General features: G+C 47.9%; 1 protein-coding gene across 7 annotated transcripts in view; it reads right to left on the bottom strand.

Annotated features, from left to right (window-relative positions):
- RBFOX2 (RNA binding protein, fox-1 homolog 2) overlaps positions 7-19,148 on the bottom strand; it is a 152,102-nt gene continuing 132,960 nt past the window's right edge. For 5 of the 7 annotated variants that reach the window (XM_021386197.1, XM_021386161.1, XM_021386207.1 and 2 more), the window contains 4 exons: positions 14,861-14,900; positions 6,987-7,075; positions 5,965-6,037; positions 7-4,841 (listed from right to left, as the gene is read on the bottom strand). In XM_021386197.1, coding sequence (XP_021241872.1) covers positions 4,797-4,841; positions 5,965-6,037; positions 6,987-7,075; positions 14,861-14,900 — 247 coding nt within the window. In that variant the 3' untranslated portion in view covers positions 7-4,796. Of the gene's footprint in view, positions 4,842-5,964; positions 6,038-6,986; positions 7,076-14,860; positions 14,901-14,933; positions 16,659-19,148 lie in introns of those variants that run through there. The other 2 variants (XM_021386177.1, XM_021386217.1) reach the window with 2 other exon arrangements.

Below are 19,148 nucleotides of genomic sequence, written 5' to 3'. Positions count from 1 at the left end.
AAAAAAAAAAAAAAAAAAAAAGAGGATTATTTCGTCACATGGTAACGCAGCCAAATCCAAGCTGCCAAAACTACAACACGCACACAAAATACTGTGATCAAACAAACAAACAAAAAAATAATAGAAAAAAAACCACATGACCAGAACTGAGGCTGCTCCTGCGGGAGGCCTGATTTCTGCAAGGAATCCACCCCTTGGGGAAGCAACGAGCCCCTCCACCAGCGGAGAACTGGGAGTCTGGCAAACGATTTGTCATTGACCCACTCCAGGAAAAAAAAAGGGGAGGGAATATGAAATGGCATTTTGCTGACTGCCAGCCAAATGAACGCTGGGGTGGACAGCTTCAGACACCAGCAGTCTCTTGGTGAATCAGGCAAGGATTTTGGCTTGCCGAGAGGCGCAGCCCGGTACCCAGGGGACAATCACTGCCAGTGCTTCCCAACTTGGGGTCGGCAGTGGGGACAGGACCCGGATGCCCGCAGCCACGTGGGGCTGCCCTCGATGCACACTGGGGAGGGATGGGGGGCATCCTGCCGAGTCCTGCTAGAGAAACACGTACCAGGGAAAAGCCCTGAGCCTGCTTGAGTAGGGCCCCATTTCACACGCTGGCCATCAGCCTCCTGCTCGCCTTGGGGACCGGAGTTCTTGTTGCAGAAGAGAGGTTTGACTGAGGTTTGAGGGCAGAGAGGGCAACCAGTAAAGTGGGGTGGAGGGAAGGGGCTCATCAGACATTAACATCACCGAAAATAGTGTTTTATGCAACCAAGAATCAAGTCTCACTGGTGTATACTACAAAATGTCGGACATCTTCCAAGAGCATGACAAAAGAAAGACACAAAGAAGTTTACACTGGATGTTCACCGCATTCACTAGGTTGGGTTGGTTTCATCTCCCCCCCCCCCACTCCTATATTAAAACAGTGCAAACAGGTAACATGCATCAGCCATCACCCTCTGCACCCAGGGCTGCAGCTCCCCGCGTGCTTCCCCTGTGGAGCTGCGCCCGGAGCCCACGGTGGTTTCCCTTTGATAAGTTTCCAAGAGCTCCCCTACACGTTCTCCGCTCGTCTCCTGCTTTGGGGCTGGGCTGGGACGCAGACAGGGAAGGGTTGGGGATGTACGTGGGTAGAAACCAACTGGGGGGCTCTGCACTCCTCACTCTGGGAGCTCTCTACACCAGCGAGCAGCCCGCGTCTCCTTCCAGGATGAGAAGGGCAGGCGATGAGATGGTGTCACCAACGGTACCGCAGCTAGCACCTGAGCCTGGTGCTCTGACAGCCCTCTTGCTGCACACTTCCACAGATAAAATGGGCGAGAACAGGGGATAAACTACTACCTGCGCATTAGGGATGGGGAAGCAAGCCTAGGGCAGTGATGCGAGGATCACTGGCAGAGCCCTGACTGAACCACAGGTCTCCTGAGCAAGTCCTTGCTGAGCCAGCCTGCTCCCCCTCAGGCTACTTCAAAACATGGCTTTGTCTCTCCGAACCCCTCACTGGATCCACCCGGACCTGGGTGAGCTCCCCAGTGGCCCAGCTTCCAGCACGACTTTTCCTAAAGCTTTTCCTAGCAGCTGGGTAGCATGGGGAGAGTTATGCTGCACGCCAGGCACCGATGAGACCTATTCCCAGTAGAGAGTGTGCTATGCCAGTAGCATTCACCTGTTTACCAGCACAACTAAACACTCAAGGAAAGACATACCGGCATATTAAAGAAAAAAAAGGAGCTCTTCAACTCAAAGTTGTATCGGTACAACACGGTGCACTGGCCAGATCCACTATAAGACAGAACAGACAGCAACGCTCAGAGGAACTTCCCTTTCTCTGCACCAAGAGGAACCCTGGGTGCCACCAGACAAGAGGTGACAGCAGCAAGCTCTGTGCCAGCCCGCGCTGTCCCCATGAAAGCCAAGCCCCGGGGACTTGCCTGCAGACCCACCTCGGGGACAACGTTAGCTGCTGTCTGCCAGACAAGCCAGGACCCAGTTCAACTCATTAAGAGCAACTCATTTTGCATAGGGAGATATAGGCTCTGTCCTCACTCCTCCAGAAGACAGCATAGCCACGGCTTGGCTGCTCTGAACGCACCTCGTTACGAGCCAAGCAAAACCACACCTGCTGTTCGCCAACGGGGAGCGCGGCGCTCCCGCTGCTCACTGCAATGTGTCAGACTTTGGGAGCCCGGTGGGGAGCTATGGGAGCAGGAGGAACCAGGCCCGATGCCCTGGAGGGGGTTTTACTTGGAGATCGTACAGCGGGGCACCACGACCCCGCCAAGAAGCCCCTCAGCCTCTCCACAGATGCGGGTGGGCTGAAGCTGCCGTGCATAGACTCTGCTGGGAAGCAGAAACGGGGCCGGCCTCCCGCACCAAGAGGCAGAGTTGGGGGTGGGCGAGAAGGATGAGAACCAACGGAGCCATACTGCAGGGAAGGGGCGGAGGGCTGTGAGCCCCGCGGTGGGAACGGCTCCCCTCGCACTGATCCTAACACAGACCCCTCCTGCAGCTCGGCGAGGGCCCCCAGGAGCCCCCATTCCCTCTCATTTCCTAGTTTTTTGTGAAAGCCCCAACACCCTGTGCCCCCCTCCCCCCCCCGTCTTTTCAGTCTAACTAAAATATTTATATACAAACAACAACAACAACAAAAAAAATCGTCACAACAGCAACAAACCAAACTTTGGCTTGGGAAAAAAAAAAAAAATTAAAAACCAACAATAAAACCAGGAAAAAAAAACCCAAAAAACAAAGAAACAGCAAAAGGTGGCCAACAGGCTGGCAGTTTGGTGTCCCCTTTTTCTAGCTATTCCTCCACAGAATCAATAGCTTTAGGGTCTCTAGCTTAACTAATGGCCTCCACATCCTTCCCCTTGAGAGGCCTCTTCTGCTGCACCCAGAGGCCGTGTTTCACTGGGGGAGAGCAAAGAACGCGTGGTTGTGCGTGGCCGGGCCAGGACACCTCCCCGGGAGCTCAGCTTGTGGACACTGCTTAGTGTTAAATGCAGGAGGTTTCCTATTCTGGTTTCAGCAGAGGATGGAGAAAGCAGGGGTATGGCAGGAGTAAGGAGAGGCTCCACCAACAAACCCGTGCTCCAAGAAGCCCTTCCAAGAAGCAAGAGTTGAGGCAGCCCAGCGAAACCACGCTTCTTTCACGCGGCTTAGGGGTGGTGGAAGAGCCCTTCCCTCCGAGCACCCGGGCTGCTGGGAACACAGAGTGGAGCTGGAGAGCAGCAGCTCCCCGTCACAGCACTGCTCCCGCTGGCAGCCAAGAATGCCAACTTTGCGGCCCAGCCAAATTGCTGCCAAGGAGAGAAGGGAGACAGTGCTTGGGGGGGGGGGGGGGGGGGGGGGGGGGGGGGGGGGGGGGGGGGGGGGGGGTGTCACAGAGCCGTCTCCCAAGCAGACTCTCCTCTTCCAAACCTCATCATATGTAGTGTCATCATGGACCCAGCAGCCCAGGTGCGCAACTTTCTACGGGAGGCTGGGCAGAACCAACCCGGGGCTCCAACGTGACTGTAAGGGCCTTAGATATAGCTTGCGGTGGGAAGTTCCTATGAATTCAGAGCTTGTACAAGCTGCTCCTGCCTCCCCCCCCAAAGCTCCTGACCGAAACAAAACTACATCAGGCTCACGTTTGGATATAAAGGACGCTCCTCCCCCAGACAAACCCACGTGCGTGTGCCCCTCACCTCAGCAGCTTATACACTGACTCGTTTTTCCTCACTCATGTTACTTGAAACAGATTGCTCGCAGCAGTGCCTAAGCAGCTCAGGATGAGCAGAAGGAGAGACTTTGCTGGTCGGACATCAGCACCGATGCACGCTTCTTCTGCCGCAGCTTTCTCCATCATCACGGCTGCACGCAGCTGTAACCGCTTGCCGTCCGCAACAGAGGTACTGCCTGATGCTGCATGGCACCAGCCGCTCCTCGAGGAAGAGAGGGAGCAAAGGGACAGCAAGGGAGAAGGGTCTCGAAAAGGAGGGTGGAAAACTAAGAGAGTTACAGCCACCAGCAACGGACAACGATCAGCTAGAGTAAGTCGTGTGTGTAGGAGGGAAGATCCTCCTCCTCAAAACCTCCTTTCAAAGTCTCGTCCCCTGTGCAGCGGTAACAGCCAAAGTCTTTGGGCAGGTTGAGGAAATCTTCTCTTGCCGAGTCTAAAGTCCTGACACTGCTGCAACTGTCCCGAACCCGTGCGTGTCGGGTGGTGATAAAAAACAAGGAGGGAAGTCTCCGCATTTCCCCCTTCTCCGAATGCAACATTTCCCACCAGCGTTTAGGTCCCAGCCACAGCCAAAGAGCGCTTCCTTCCGCGGAGCAGAAACACGGCAGGTGGAGACTTCTCCCTCACGTCCTCCCGGGCACCGAGCACCAGACCCAGGGCAGTGACTCTGCCTGCGCGTTCCTGATTAATCGCACGACAGCGGTTTCTAACAGCTTTCCTTATCGCTAATTGCCTTTTCCGTGATTGGTAGGATAAGCTATGCACCAACATACAGACACGGAAATGCATTATTTTTTTTTCTTTTACCACAGTTAAAAAAAAAAAAAATGAAAACAAAACAAACAAAAAATCCAAAAAAAAAAAAGCACAATCTTTGGAACAAAAGAATTAAAGGCAGAAATTTAAAGGAAAAAAAAAATACATATTCAAAGAACATAGTGAGGTATAAAAAAGTATTCTCTTTTGTTTTTGTTTTTCCTCCTCGTCTTGCTATAGAGTTCCTCTACTAGTAAATATTGCAATAGCCAGGCCTCATGAACTGGGGGGGCTGTCCCACTTGCAGGGGGCTCACGTCACTTCAGTAGGGGGCAAATCGGCTGTAGCCACCTCGGTATAAACTCGCCTGTAGGAACCAAACGAGAAGAGAAGAGGTTGTTAGGAGGGCAAACCATGGCTGGAGGCTCTCAGGATTAGCGGACGTGTCCTGGCACCGACCTGCCACCATCTAAGAAACAAAAGAGCACCTCGCCTGCAAAAGCAAGCTGTAGCTCAGGGGCCGGGCTCACAGGCAGCCAGCTGGAGGGGAAGTCTGGCAAGTCCCAGGCACGGGGACCTTGGTATGAGAGAGACTCACGAGCCCTACCCTCTGAGCCAGTCGTCTAGGCTGACTTTTTAGCTAGCAGAGACACGCTTCTAGGATGCTCTTCACCTCGCCTTAAGGCACAGGTCCGACACAGACACGATGACCCGCTATCCTAGAAGAACCTGTGTCTCCTCCATTGACTCTAAAAGGAATCCACACGATGAGCTGAGGCTCCAACGGAGGTGCTACACTGCAGACATCTATATTTAGGTGCATTTTTCTCCGCACACATTTGCATTCCAGCCTTTGCAGCAACACGGATACTGCACTGGCTAGAAGCAGATGGGCAGGCATGTGTTCTCAGCAAGCTGCGCCACTCCCATGCGATGCCAACATACCTCATTCCTGCCCTTGCATAACCGCTGCTGGCAGGCAGGATGCCGCACGCTTCCGCTAGTGGAAGAGGAAACCAAGTGGAGCAGCTCTGCTGCAAGATGTCATGAGAACAACTTATTCCCTTACTCTTCCTCGCATTGATTTCTCAACGTGCAACAGAGCCATTAAAGCTAACGAAAAAGGCGAGGAAGAATGCCCTGCATCTCCAGACATGGCTGATTCTTTCCCTCTCCGCCTCCTTGGTACAGATGTACCCATGCACCTACAACACCTGGGTTCCTGATGTTTCTGGTGATCCTCCTACCACCTCCTTCATACAAGATCTGCTATACTGAGTGATAACTGGTCTCCTAAGCCTGGCTCCTTTCCTAGTGCACACATACAGGTATATGAACGTACAACTATGAGGGAGCTGGCACTGCAGCTAGGGACCTCCTCCCTCAAGGAAGGAATCTTTCTGGATGAATTTTCAGTACCTGACACGCAGTGAGCAGCTGTTCCCGACGCCGGGGTTGAGAAACAGCACAAGAAAGAAAATTGCACTTACCACAGCGCCAACTCCGTAGCTAGCGGCAGGGGCAAGGGCATGGTAAGGATCTGCTGTGTACACCCTGCCATAACTGAAGAGAGGGAGAAAACATACAAAAAAAAAAAGAGAAAGAAAGTCACTTTGGAGGGGCAGAGAAACTGCTGTCTGACCACAGGCAATGGAAGAAGCAGCATGCCCTTCTACACACATGTATGCATACATGCACACACATGCACATGGGCAGCCCCTCTTGGAAGAGAGCCTAAGGGCATGCCGCCATGCACGGTATGAGATGGGTGAGAGACAGGCCTGCAAGGAGGGACGTGGCAGCACCAGGAGCTCCACCTGTAGGAAAGAGGTCAGCACCTTGGATGTGACAACTAGCGCAGCTCTCACCTCGAGTGATGTGATACGGGAGGAGGGTGAGCCCCCGGTGCCAGCGCTACTGGCACGGTACTGGCTGCTAAATGGAAAGTGGTGAGGGGTTCTCCAGAAGGAGAAGGGAGAGTGAACTGTAATGCTCTCACGTCTACTAAGATTAAAACACAGCCTCACTGCACAGGAGATGAAAAATCTAAAGGCGAGCGCTCTTGATGATGATCATCCCTTGCATTTATACAGAGCTGCATGTTAAAGCACCCTATACCATATGAGCTGAGCAATTTTTAAGTTCTGGATGGGGAGAGAAATGCACCCAGTGATGGAGCAACCTGCTCAGAGTCAGAGAGCAAGGAGCCAGCAATGCAAACCAGGTCTCTTGACCTTGAGCCATGACCACACCTCCTCCTTTGCACAGGGAGTCCCCAGGCTAAGGAAGGGGCCAAGATTTGTGCCAGCTCACACACACCAGAGGGCAACGCTGCCCGGGAGCAGAGACAAGTCGTGCACTCATCCTTCACACCGGGCTGTGCATGCATGTGTGCGAGTGCCAGTAAGACAAAGAAATGGGGGAAGAAGTAGAGAAGAACTGTAATGGATCACTGCTCCTCAGATCTCTGAGCACAGCAAGCCAGCCCCATGGATGCCTGCCCCTTACATACCCATCGCTGTAAGCTGCTGCAGCGGCTGCAGCGGCCGTGGCTGCTGTTGCAGTAGCAGGCTGTGCATATCTGTAGGCTGCGTATCCACCCTGCAGGAGAGAAGAGAACTGACTTTACAGATACCTGTCCACCCACGTAGAGAAAAAAAATAAAAAATAAAAGAAAAAAAGAATCACACATCACAAGGAGAGGAAGCGTTTCAAACTGCATCAGCTCCCATGTCACGTATATTATGAGCATCGCCCATTAGCTCACGCGTCTTCCTTTGCTCAGAAAGACTACGAAGACTCTTCCATTACCCCGTTTAGCAGAAGGAATAAATTAAAGCAAGCTTGAGCATGGTGATATCCCTGTAGGAAACTAAATCTGGCATGTGGAAACAGAAATCCAGAAGAGAGCTGAAATACTGCATGCAACATAATTTCTATGTCCCCTTCCTCCTACGCTGGGGAAATCAGAGGCGGGCACTTTCTGTGAAGCATGTATTTTAGAAAGGGCGTAATTCAGATGAACTCCTGCTTTTTTCCTCCCCTTCATTCTGTCTCATTTTTTAAGTCTGGGAGACCCAAAAGGCTCGAATTTCTTTTGGTTCAGATGCATAAAAGCATCAATAGCCAGGAAAGCCAAAAAGCAATCAGGAAATGATGGTCAGGGAGATAAACCTCTGGTGGTCTCAGGGGTGCCAACAAGCAAACCAGCACAGATCCCCCTCCCTCAAAATAAGAGAAGGAAACAGGTTGGCGGAAATTATGTCTGAACAGTCTGTACCGCTGCTGCATTTCTATCTATGCTGCACATCTGTGTTAAAGATCTTTAAAATGGTTACACCGAGAAGAGGTAGTTCTTGAAAATATAGCTCCAGCTAAGTAGGCAAAACATGAATCCTGACCCAGAGGAAGATTTGGGAGCATCCTACTGGAATTTGCACCAGAAGTTCTGGGAGCAGAGGAAGCCCAGGCTCAGACCCATGGCTTTGTGCACCTTGCAGCAATGAGGGACAGACCCCGGCCACCTTTCAGACCAGGGGACGAGGGCTGCGTGGCAGTCAGGACCAAGCTCTGAAGCCAAGGTCAGATCTTTCTTGACTGTATGCATCCAAACACGTTTTTCTTAACTTGGAGGGGGGAGGATGCAATGGTAAATGAACCATGAGTTTGATTTGCCAGAAACAAAATGAGCCATAAATAACATCGGAAAACTCCAGATTGCTTCGGGCTTTTTCCTTTTTCCTTCTATCTGACATTTCAGAGTTTGAAGGACCAGAAGGCAGACTTACGCTCTTCACCCCCAGCATCAGCTCAAAATATCACTACCACTTTTTCCCTATAAATCTTATGGTTGTATGCAACTAAGAGCACAAGACAAGCTCTTGTAGAGGACTTGGTTTAGTGGGAATGGTGGTGATGGGTTGACGGTTAGACTTGATCTTAGAGGTCTTTTCCAACCTTAATGATTTTATATCTACACAGGTAGTGACAGGACAAGGGGGAATGGTTTGAATGAAAAGAGGGGAGATTTAAATTAGATGTCAGGGGGAAATTTTGTTGTTGTTGTTCTTGTTTTTTTAACAGAGTGCTGAGGTGCTGGAATAGATTGACCAGAGAGGTTGTGGTGCCCCATCCCTGGAGGCGTTCAAGGCCAGGTTGGATGGGGCCCTGGGCAACCTGGTCTAGTACTTGATCTAGCTGTTGGCAACTCTGCCTGTGACAGGGGGCTTGGAACTTGATGTCCCTTCCAACTCAAGCCATCCTATGATTTCTATGATTCTATAAATTTATCTCTGCTCAGCAGTGCTCAGTTTTGGGCTAGACAGCTTTTAAAACAGAGGACATGACTTTAACTTCATTTTTGTTGCCCTTGTGGAAGGACTACCCAGAACACGCCTAGGGGTGGTTTCCTACTCTGGAGGAGAGGGATTTGCTAGCCCCTCAATCTTCTAGTTAACAGAAGAGAGAGAAACACGAATCTTCACCTGTGAAACATCACTAGGTTGGCTCTTACCAAGTTGTTTCCATCTGTGCATTTCCGACTGATGGTCTGGGGAAGTCTGGCTTGTTTCTGGCATGGTAGCATTACACCGCTACTACCCTCAGCTCTAAAACATGAGGGACACGAGAGGAACAAGGGGCAATCCAAATGAAACCCTGATCAACCTCACCGAATTAGGACCTCATGGTATCTCCTTAAGCTTCCAACCTCTGTGAACTCTTGGTGCAGTCCATCACTTCAGCATGGCATAGAGGCAAAATTTTCCTGGCACTGCCCCCCTCTCCTCTCACCTATCAGCCATGTGTCACATCAGAAACCATTTCAAATGTGACCGGCACACACCCTACACATGAGAGCAAGATGCAGTTTGAAACCCAGAGAGGGTTATCAAGTATTTCTCTTTTAACTCATGTCTCTCGTAAAGGGAAACGAAACCAAACCAAACCAAACCAAGAAAAAAGAAAGGAAGGGTTGGAATCAGGTGTGGGAAGGGGGGGAGGGATGGCGTAACATTTATTAATCAAAATTAAAAACTAAGCATGCTGACATCTGGAGCTAGAACAACCAGCAAAGTCACCACGTTCAGACTCATATTGGCTAGTTCTATCCATCCCAGCATTCTCTTGGGACAGCAGTTCGCCCTAGGCTCTACCACAAGCTCAGTGAAGTACACAGCCTCAAGTACTAGAGCGTGCAGCCACAACAACCTGCTATTACGGAAACAGTCAGTCACCACTGGAGTTAACATTCCAACCTCAATGACTCCCGCATCCTCCCGCCCTCGCCCCCCAAAATGGCTCCCACCCATGCCCTGTCCCACACCACAATGTTAATAATTATAACAAGCAATAACCCATCTGTTATATCAGAGAAGGGAACAGAGACTCCACTGAGAGATTTAGAGCGGGATGTTAACATTTCTTCAGTCAACTGCACAACAAACAAAAAAAAAAAACACAGGAGAAATAATTCATTGGAGAAATGAAGTTAAGGAATAGCTGACGTGTATTGCTTTTTAACCATGCACTGATGCAAAATTGAAGCTACTGTTAATTTAAAAAAAATAAAGAAAGAAAGTCACAGGATACGGGTACACACGCACAGGCAGACCTGCTCAGCTCAAAGCAGTCCGCAAATTTTACTTGTGTGTACTTCAAATAAAACCAAAAATGGGGATTATAATGGCCATGGTACGGTCCTGTCATAGGAGCAATGAGTGCGCACAGCTGGGGGATTTCTGACAAGAGGGGGATGTATTTAGCATGACCAGCAGGTCCAAATACACCAAAACAGGCTGAAGGAAAGAGGAGAAAGTTGCAACTATTACTCTTTTTGATTTCATGAGCACTTTTGCCAAGCTCTGGGACCGGTACAGAGCAAAGGAGATGCTAAGCAGGTTGCCTGACCCAGCTGAGGCTCCCGTTCTCCGTAACCCAGGACCCACGTGTAATTCCCTCAATGCATCTGAAGCCCTACTCAGCTTGTCCAATGCACCGGTTTTCTCCTGCCCCTCCTGTTCACAAACAACGTTAACTAGTATGCAAAGCTCACCCATAACCTCAGCTACAAGGCCCTACGATTCCTGATGCCATTCACTTCAGGTTCTCTAGTAAGTAAAAACTGTATCGAAGTAGAGCATCCTCAACAAATGTGAGCAATCATGTTTACCAATGACATAAATAATAATTTCAAAAAGGCCCTTGCTAGCTGCACCACACTCCTCCAGACTGCAACAGAAGACATCATCGAGTGGCATGATCCCTGAAACCCAGGATGGCCATGAAACTTTCCACTCCATCTATTTAGGTGAAGTGGTTTACCCATCCACGTTCAGTCTTTAAAACCATTAGCCCCATCTCAAAGGAGATGAGTGTGTCTGAGCTTCTTGTGAAGACGTTAGGTCCGCAATGTCTCTATCAATGGGACAGTCTAAGGACAGCCTCAGCTGAAGAACAGGCTTATGCGTTTTAACTGGGCAGCAGTTAACAACCAAAAAGACTGGTTCTTTCTGGTATAGTCTTTTGGACTGTCTGGAGAGCATGCGAGATAAATTAACTCAACTTTAAATGCTGCTTATTTTAACTCAAGTTCTCTTGTTATACTGCCAGTGTTGCTGGGGGCTATGCTGAACCCCCTTTCTTGTGAGAATGTGTAGGGAGCCTGAGCCTACAGATCTCAACTGGCAAACAACTGGATTTGTCCAGGTGTTCACAAAAGCCCAAATTTCAAATGACTCTTCCGTCACGCTTTTATCCTTGGCTCATCAAGGAAGCAAAAAAAACAACTTTTTTTTCCCTTTAACATTAGATGACAGCTTTTTCAATATTGTGTTATTTCAGGGAATGAGACAAGCTTGGCAAAACAACACAGATAGGAAACTGCAATCCCAGCTAGAGCAGCATTCCAATTACTGAACATGTTAACGTAGATAAGTGTGCATGTTAAAGCTATATATTTCAGCTCAAAAGAAGTCCTATCTTCTTTTCCACTCTTCGGGCACATATTAGGTGTTCAGTGCAATGGGAACATCATTGCAATGGGAATATGAGGAAATCCAAACCTACGGCTTACTATGTCAGCGTATCCTATGGTGATTAAGCTTCCCTTTTCTTCATCCCTTGCTGCCTAAGGCACACACAGTGTGGCTGGGCACCCTTTATGCCACTGTGAAATGTTTAACTCATGTACCTGTTAGACACATTTGACCACCTGCCAGGTTTAGACTGAGAGCCCAGTTTTGGGATCTTTAATTTGCGGTAGCTTGATCGTGTCTTCTCCACCCCAAAACTGCCCTAGAGCAGAAGTTAGAAGCAGAATGGGCTAGAACTGTTTCCAGTGTTTCTGTATTAGAAGGGTGGCATACGTGCACCAGGAATGAGCATGAATGAATTAAAAGAGGTGACAGGACAACAGTGTCCATTGCAGCCAGCAGGTGCTTCTACATGGTAATGGGACAAGCATGACCTTGTTAACTCTTCCATTGAATTTACATGAGTACATTTTTTGAATGAAATGCCACTCGGTGTGAAATCTGGACACACGCCACCCTGCTACAGCGGGGGCTTGGCTCACATGGGAGTCTGCACTGCCCTAAAAAAGCCTCTGTTCCCATCTCTAATGTGGTGCTGGAATGGTTAGTATAATTCAGTTTTTTCCACTGCAATCCACAATCTGATTGGTTGGCAGGTCACACTGGCACTCCTACCTGAGGTATTTTAGCGCTAATGATTGGTTCCTGTAAGACTATTCTATAACAGAACACAGGAAGAGCAGTTCAAAAAAACACAGCTGTGGAAAGAAACAATCATACAAACAGCCCACAGCGGGGCTCACCAGCCTTTTCTTTCCAGTGGATGCAAGCACGCTTTTCACAGGCAGGAGTGGTCTTCGCAACGTGGGGTGGTTTGCGTTTGGTTTTTTGTTTTGTTTTGTTTTTTTCCTCTTCCCCCCCACCCCAGATTAACCCCATTGAAAAATAACCTTTCTTAGGATCCGAAATGAAGCCCTCTGCATCCTGGGGGCTGGTTGGTTTATGAATTCAAGTGTCTTGCCAGAGTGGGACGCATCCAACAAGAGATGGAGTGCCCTCATCAGAGAAGACATGGCTAGCAGGCTGGTTGCCCCAGGAAAGAAAGAAGGAGTGAGGAAGAGGAGGAGGAGGAAAATGAGAAGTTGGTAAACAGCACTTATGTGGAAAAAGCAGCCCAAGTTTGGGACTACCCCTTCATCTCACCTACCGCTAACCCCTCCTTCCTAGCTAGCTCAGGGTCTCTGCCACCTTGCCTTGACTCAGAAGGGAGCCTCACTTCAGTTTTCCCTCTAATCTAACCAGAAAGGACTAAGACTAATCAAAGAACCCTCTGCCTTCCCTTCTATGATTTGCATAATCCTTTCACAGCAACCAGAAAGATGTAAGCACTGCAGGGAATAGCACTGTACATCAGCGAGGCACAGGTACGCTGCATCTCTTCTGCATGTGCCAATTAGCAAATTGCTTGGAACAGCCACTTTGTATTAGGACAGCTTTTTCTCCTGAGCTCTGTTGCAGGGCTTTGAGCAGCAGTAACACAGGATAACAGACCATCACCTCCCTTGATCAGCACCCCATTCTGCTGTCCTGCTTTCTCACAGTGAGACCCGAGCAACTGAAAGCAAAGGCACCAGAAGTTCACCTCCCACTTCTATCCTGACCTGGAGGCTGTTACATGTTACATGATGCCACCACACTGCAGCACCAAGTGATGATGGGTATTCTTCACCGCTGAAGTCTCCATCCTCAAAATGTGCTCGATAAGAATCTCTTCCCCACCAGCAATGGAAGCTCTGAAGGAGCCTTCTGAAAAGAAATAGGGAGTAACCCTGGCCAGTCTTCCCTTTCAACATGACAGCCTCTTGCACATGCTTTGAGGGAAGAGGCATTAAGTAGAAGGTATTGCTGATACGTTTGCTTGCTGTAGCAAAGCCAGTGGTCTGCAAAGCTGATGTTTTAGGATTGAGGTGGGAAAACTCAGAACTCGTGTCAAGGACTACCATCTTATAAAGTAACATCTGTCTAGGCAGATCAATTTTCAGAGGGATGTGCACATACTACTGTACGTAAGCATGAAGAAGCACACCCAAGATCTCTGTGCTTACAGAGCGTGTCTTCCGACTGCTTTAACTGTGTTGGGAAAAGTGCCTCTATAAGACCTGACCCTCCACGTAAGCTATCAAAATCCAAAAGCTAATTCCATCCATTATCTTCAGCCTAGCCCTCAGGGCCGTCTTCATAAATGTCAGGAGTAGCATCTTCAAAGGAGCAAGGACATGAAATCCATGCTGACACCCATGCCACTATCAATACAAAGCTTCCCCAGCTCCAAAGAACTATTACCTACAAATGCCATACAAGAGAACTTTGCCAGAGCTAAAGCTGTAAACTTGTACCAGGCCACAGGTAGTGATGGCAGCAGCAGGCCTGAGCATTTTGGCTTTCAAGGGCATACTCCTATCAGAACAGCTCTGCAACAGATCTCCACTGGAGAGGAAACGGCTTTTCTTACTGGCCAGAGTCCCTAGACCCAGGATGGCCACAACCAAGCTGCTTACACAGATATCCTAGAGATGTGCGAAATCGGCTGGCTGGGTAGGACAAAGACAACAACAGGACAATGTCTCCTGTGGTACCAGAGCTAATACCCAAACAGGAGGAGGCTGCTGGCTTTTCTAACCGAACATCTCCACATATTTGTACTTTGCAATTCCCCAAAGAGGTAAGAGAATCTAGCCTATTTAGGTACCGCTTTGACTAGCAAATTGAGGTGTCAGTTTTCACTCTAGCATCTCAGCCTCCATTTTTAATCAGTACCAGTGTCTTCCCCAAAGGGATAAGCTCCACGTCCCAGTGGCACATGAACATTTTTAAACATCCAGTTTGCTCCGTTTAGTGTGGGCTGCGCAAATCAAACCTGAAAGGGTCCCAAGAGTGGAGAGAAAGGGGAGGGTGGAGGGGGAGAAGGAAAGGGAAGGTCTGAGGCTGAACCAGTCCTGTTATTTTTATATCCAAATTATGTAAATGAGAGAAGTGTTGAGAGAAATTTTAATTCGCTAATCATCTCTCAGGTTGATTAGTAGCAGTGTGCATGTGAGGGAGAGGACACCCAGTAAACTGACCCTGGCAATGATCAGGAAACCCAAAGGCTTAGGTCTTGCACCCAGGGCAAGCGCAGTGACAGAGAAGCATGCTTGCATTCCTAAATATATAAATATATATCCACAAGGAAGAAGAAAATTAAAGTAAATGATATTTAAAAAAACAAACCAAATCAAACAAACCAAAAAAAAAAAAAAAAAAAGGCTGGCTTGTCAGGGATTGGGGATGAGAAGGCTCCGGTGTGTGTACTTACATAGAGGTCAGCACCGTAAAATCCGTCCTGGTAAACCACACTGCAGAAAATCCACACAAAAACAAAAAAACAAAAAACAAAAAACAAAAGAACAGAAAACACATTCCGGTTATTGAGGACGGCAGCATGCACATGCGTTTTACACAGGCAGGTGATGTATGAATCCATAACCTGGGCTTTTGGCAGGAGCAAATCAGCGAGAGAATGTGTGCGCACGCACGCTAGACGGCTCCAAGTCATCTTCCATGGCATGCAAAGGGGAAGGGGGCGGGCAGAGGGGGAGACAGTATGCAAAGGAGAGAGGGAGGGGAACAACCATCTTGTACAATAAAAATAGACTCAAAAAGATCTGATGTCCTGAAGAAGAGAAACAAGGGTTTAGAAACCTCCGCTCTGGTTATTCTCCTGGAATGGTTTAAGTTACCCCCTACACACATGGAAACATTGGCTTCATTGAAGTGGGCTTGGAAATGGAGAGGCCCCTCAGAAGGCATCCCACAGGGGCTGGAATCACCTATGTCAGAAGCACGTTTCAGAGAGTTGTGTACGATTAGGTATTTCGAGCTTCACAGGTCTGCTTGGCTTTGTTTCTGACATCCATACATCACCTGCTTTTACCCTGCACATTAGACATGCGATAAGATTCGGCTGATCACACAAGCATGCAAAGTATTATTATTCAGCATCTTAAAGAACCAATGCAACACCTCAGGAAAACAAGTCAATCAATTCTGATCAAAGTAAACACAGAGAAATGTAATTAAAAAGAAAAAACCAAAAATACCCACAATGCATTGCTTTCACAAGCAGAGATAATGAGCTAAAAAGGTTAGGTGACTGGTCCAAGGTCCGAGAATTGAAAGGTGCAGTGGGAGTCCCTGGTAGAAATGACATGTTCCATAGCAGAGAGGAGCAACTGGAAGGGTTTCCATGGGATGGTACTTTTTCTGTTTTAAGCCATCGTTTTCTTTCTCTCAGAACTTCAAGTGGGAAAATCATTAAACCAGAGCCTGGGGTTCCCAAAGAACCACTCTTGCCAGAGCGTTCGCTAGCGTAGGACTACGCAGCTTGCTTTGGGGACAGGGGTTGGGGAAGGATGAGGAAGGAAGAGAGGGTATGCCCCCCCCACCCGTGTGCGTCCAGCCTGTCCTTCGTACTGAGGAATCTCCTCCTGCTTCGTCCTCTGAATAGCTCTGCACAACCTCACTCAAGGCTTTAAAAAAGCATTAGAGCCCCATCGTGTGATATTCATGGACCTAATGCGCATGACTTACCAGTAGCACTAAAGAAGAAGGAGGCATGGAACGCTTGTTTTTCTATTATTACTTTTTTTTTACTCATCAGATGGAATGTACAATGCTGCCAAGAGCCTGCCACCCTCAGACACCCACCTATTGTAAGGCACGCACACACAAAAAAGCCCAGCACATCTTGCCAAAATTCTGCATGCTATTACTAAAAATGAAAATAAATTGAAAAAAAAAATCTGTTGCAGCGTTAGCTACTGCTTGAATAATTTAGTCTTGCTGTCTTCCCCAGGAAAAGTACACTGCATTCCCAGTGGACAGAGTTACTATGGTCTCCAAGAGGGCTGGGAGCAGATACAAAGATAGAGACCCTGGTTAGAGGAAGAGGGGAGCCACTTCAGCAGAGAGAAGCAGGCCATAAGATCACGTTTGTCGAAGCTAAATTTTTTACAATCACATAACAAAGAATTGGGCTCCTGGGGCAGCGACTTACATTGCTGGGTTCTCTATCTAGGATCAGGAGTGTTTTAGCAGTGATACTCCACCTGCTCCTGCAGGAAAGGCAAACGCATGACAGAGGAAGTGACTGTTTGTTTATGAACACGATAGCAGATTCAACAGTTATTCCAAAGACAATCAGTTGGATTAATAAAAGCATTACCACATTGGATCAGGGCACTGTTCATGTAACTTAGTATCCTGTCAGCAAGAGATGCTAGCACCAGCTCTCCAGAGAAAACTGCAAAAAACACTAGTAACATGTAAGAGCAAGGCTTCCCAAGCCCAAGCAACAAAGCACACGTGCATCCTGTTTCTCCTTCAGTGAGAACCTGACACCAATTGCTAGTGCTGAAATTTAGCAGGGTTTATTTACATATTAAAATAGCCATATTTGTGATTCTCAATGCTAGCGAAAGCTTCACTTGAGAACCGCAGAGGCCATTCTGGTTACGCAGACTGACCAGGAGCATAAAGCAGCCCCATCACATCTCAGTGGCATCCGTGAAAAGCCCACTAGCTGAGCTAAAACACATCCACAAGAGCAAGACGTATGCAGGTTTTGTAAAGCAGCAGTTATATCACTGAGTTGTACCGACAGTTGACTATGTTGTAAAAGGAACCCAAACCAACCCAAACAAACGAAGATCCCCACTGCCTTATGTCTAGTCTGACTTTTACCTACTTTTGGTTTTAAGTCAGAGAATCTTCTATAAATTTATGCTCCTAAGCTAAATTATGCTTTACCATGACAAACCTGCCCTTCGTATCTGTACTTAATGATCATTAACAAGCCAATGCCTAAACCTGAAGTTTGAGAAATAAAAGTCATCAAGCTTGTTTCATTTTGAGAATTTTAGAGTAGGCAAGGGTTTTTTTCAGGCTTTGATTTAATTCTTACAGCTTTTAGTCTGAAGTGCAATTTGTCAGCTTTCATTTAGAAAGCATGGCTGCTACAAATCGTGGCAATAATCCAGCTCTGGTTCGAGTCACACTATAGACCAGAGGTTACCGTGTCTCCACACTTGTATTGAATGCTGCCTCAGTTGTACCTTGAGGGTTGCATTGGTGTTCTGAGGTCATGCTCAGGCAGCTACTCAACAGCTTCTCCACTGCTCTGAGCCATTGGTTTCTATCATATGAATAACCTCTCCTGAGTAAACACCCATGCGCACACATATGTTTAAGTACCTTTTACATATGCATTAGTAGATCTCAGCTTCAGATCTAGCTTCAGATCTTGAAATTTATTTATTTAAGAACGATACCATTTCTTGCACCTTCCTCTGGAGAATCTAGCGCTACAGACACTGTCAAAAATTACAATAACCTGAACAGTGCTCAGGTCTGATCCAGCATAGCAATTCCAACAAGCTTTTATTATTCTACAATTTGGTCTTTTTTTTTTCCTTTATAATTCTGCTGAGCTCACAAATTCAGTGATACCATTAAGTTTTAAAGCAGCTTAAACACCACTAAGTTTTGTGAAAAATCAGTTCCCTCTACCAGGTTTGAATAAACCCACAGCTCACTTCCCTGCAGTCTTCCACAAGACTCACTACATTTCCATCATTCATGTGCTGCTGACTGACCTTCTGGCATCTGCCCTGACTCAGGAGGGGTCAGCAGTGCCCAAATCTGTGGCTGTCCTATAGGTTACTCCAACACGGATCTGAACAGCACCATGTACATTATTCCATAAGGATCCAAATTCCCTCCACGAAACAGTATGCAGAGATTCAGACTATGACAACAATAAACACCAGAAGCAGTTAATTACATCCCAGTGCTTGGGAGGAGGGGGGGGGTCTGGGCCACTTCTGAAGGCAACTCATTTACTGCTGTCCTGCAAATGTTTACTGGATAGAATGCTGCCTGCGAAGACATGACATTGGTCATCAGGGTCAGACAAACCCAACGTTAACATAAGTAAATGCAGTCACAAGACAGTATTTGGAAAGGATAATCATTGGAGCCTGGCCCATATTCCAAATTAAATAAACGCTTTACAGGGGACTCAGGCTGGATTTATATGGAAGACAGGGCTTGAGTCTCTCCTGGTGACAGCCTCTCGCCAGGAATGCTGCAGCTGTTACTCCCAGGGATGAAGCGCGCAACCTCCCCGGTGCAGGTACTTCCCATTCTCCTAGACGGCACCTCAACTTTGCTTCTGTTTTGTTGTGGAGCACTTTCTAATATAGCAGGGCTGGGTCATTTTTGGAGCAACAGATAAACAAGTTGCAGGTCAGGGCCTTCAGTAAGAGGATGTAAAATACGAACTAAAGGAGGTGGCAAAAAGATTGATCTAAAAGCTGAGAAGACCACTCCATTTGAAAGCCTACGTGTTCTGAGGAGGTTTCAATTCAAGTGTTTGGGTAAATTAAAGACAAACTTTGCTAGATTTGTCTGAGAGCAAAGCTGGAATGCTGCACCACCACTGCAGCTTGCTTCCTTCAGCTCTGCTTTAAATATCAGGTGGGACACAATAGGGAAGGGCCACAGAAGCTCTCCCCACTTTATCTGCTATAGAACGTATTACAAGC

This window comes from Numida meleagris, chromosome 1 (genome assembly GCF_002078875.1).
Source record: "Numida meleagris isolate 19003 breed g44 Domestic line chromosome 1, NumMel1.0, whole genome shotgun sequence".
NCBI lineage: Eukaryota > Metazoa > Chordata > Aves > Galliformes > Numididae > Numida > Numida meleagris.
This window is presented reverse-complemented; position numbering and strand designations above follow the sequence as displayed.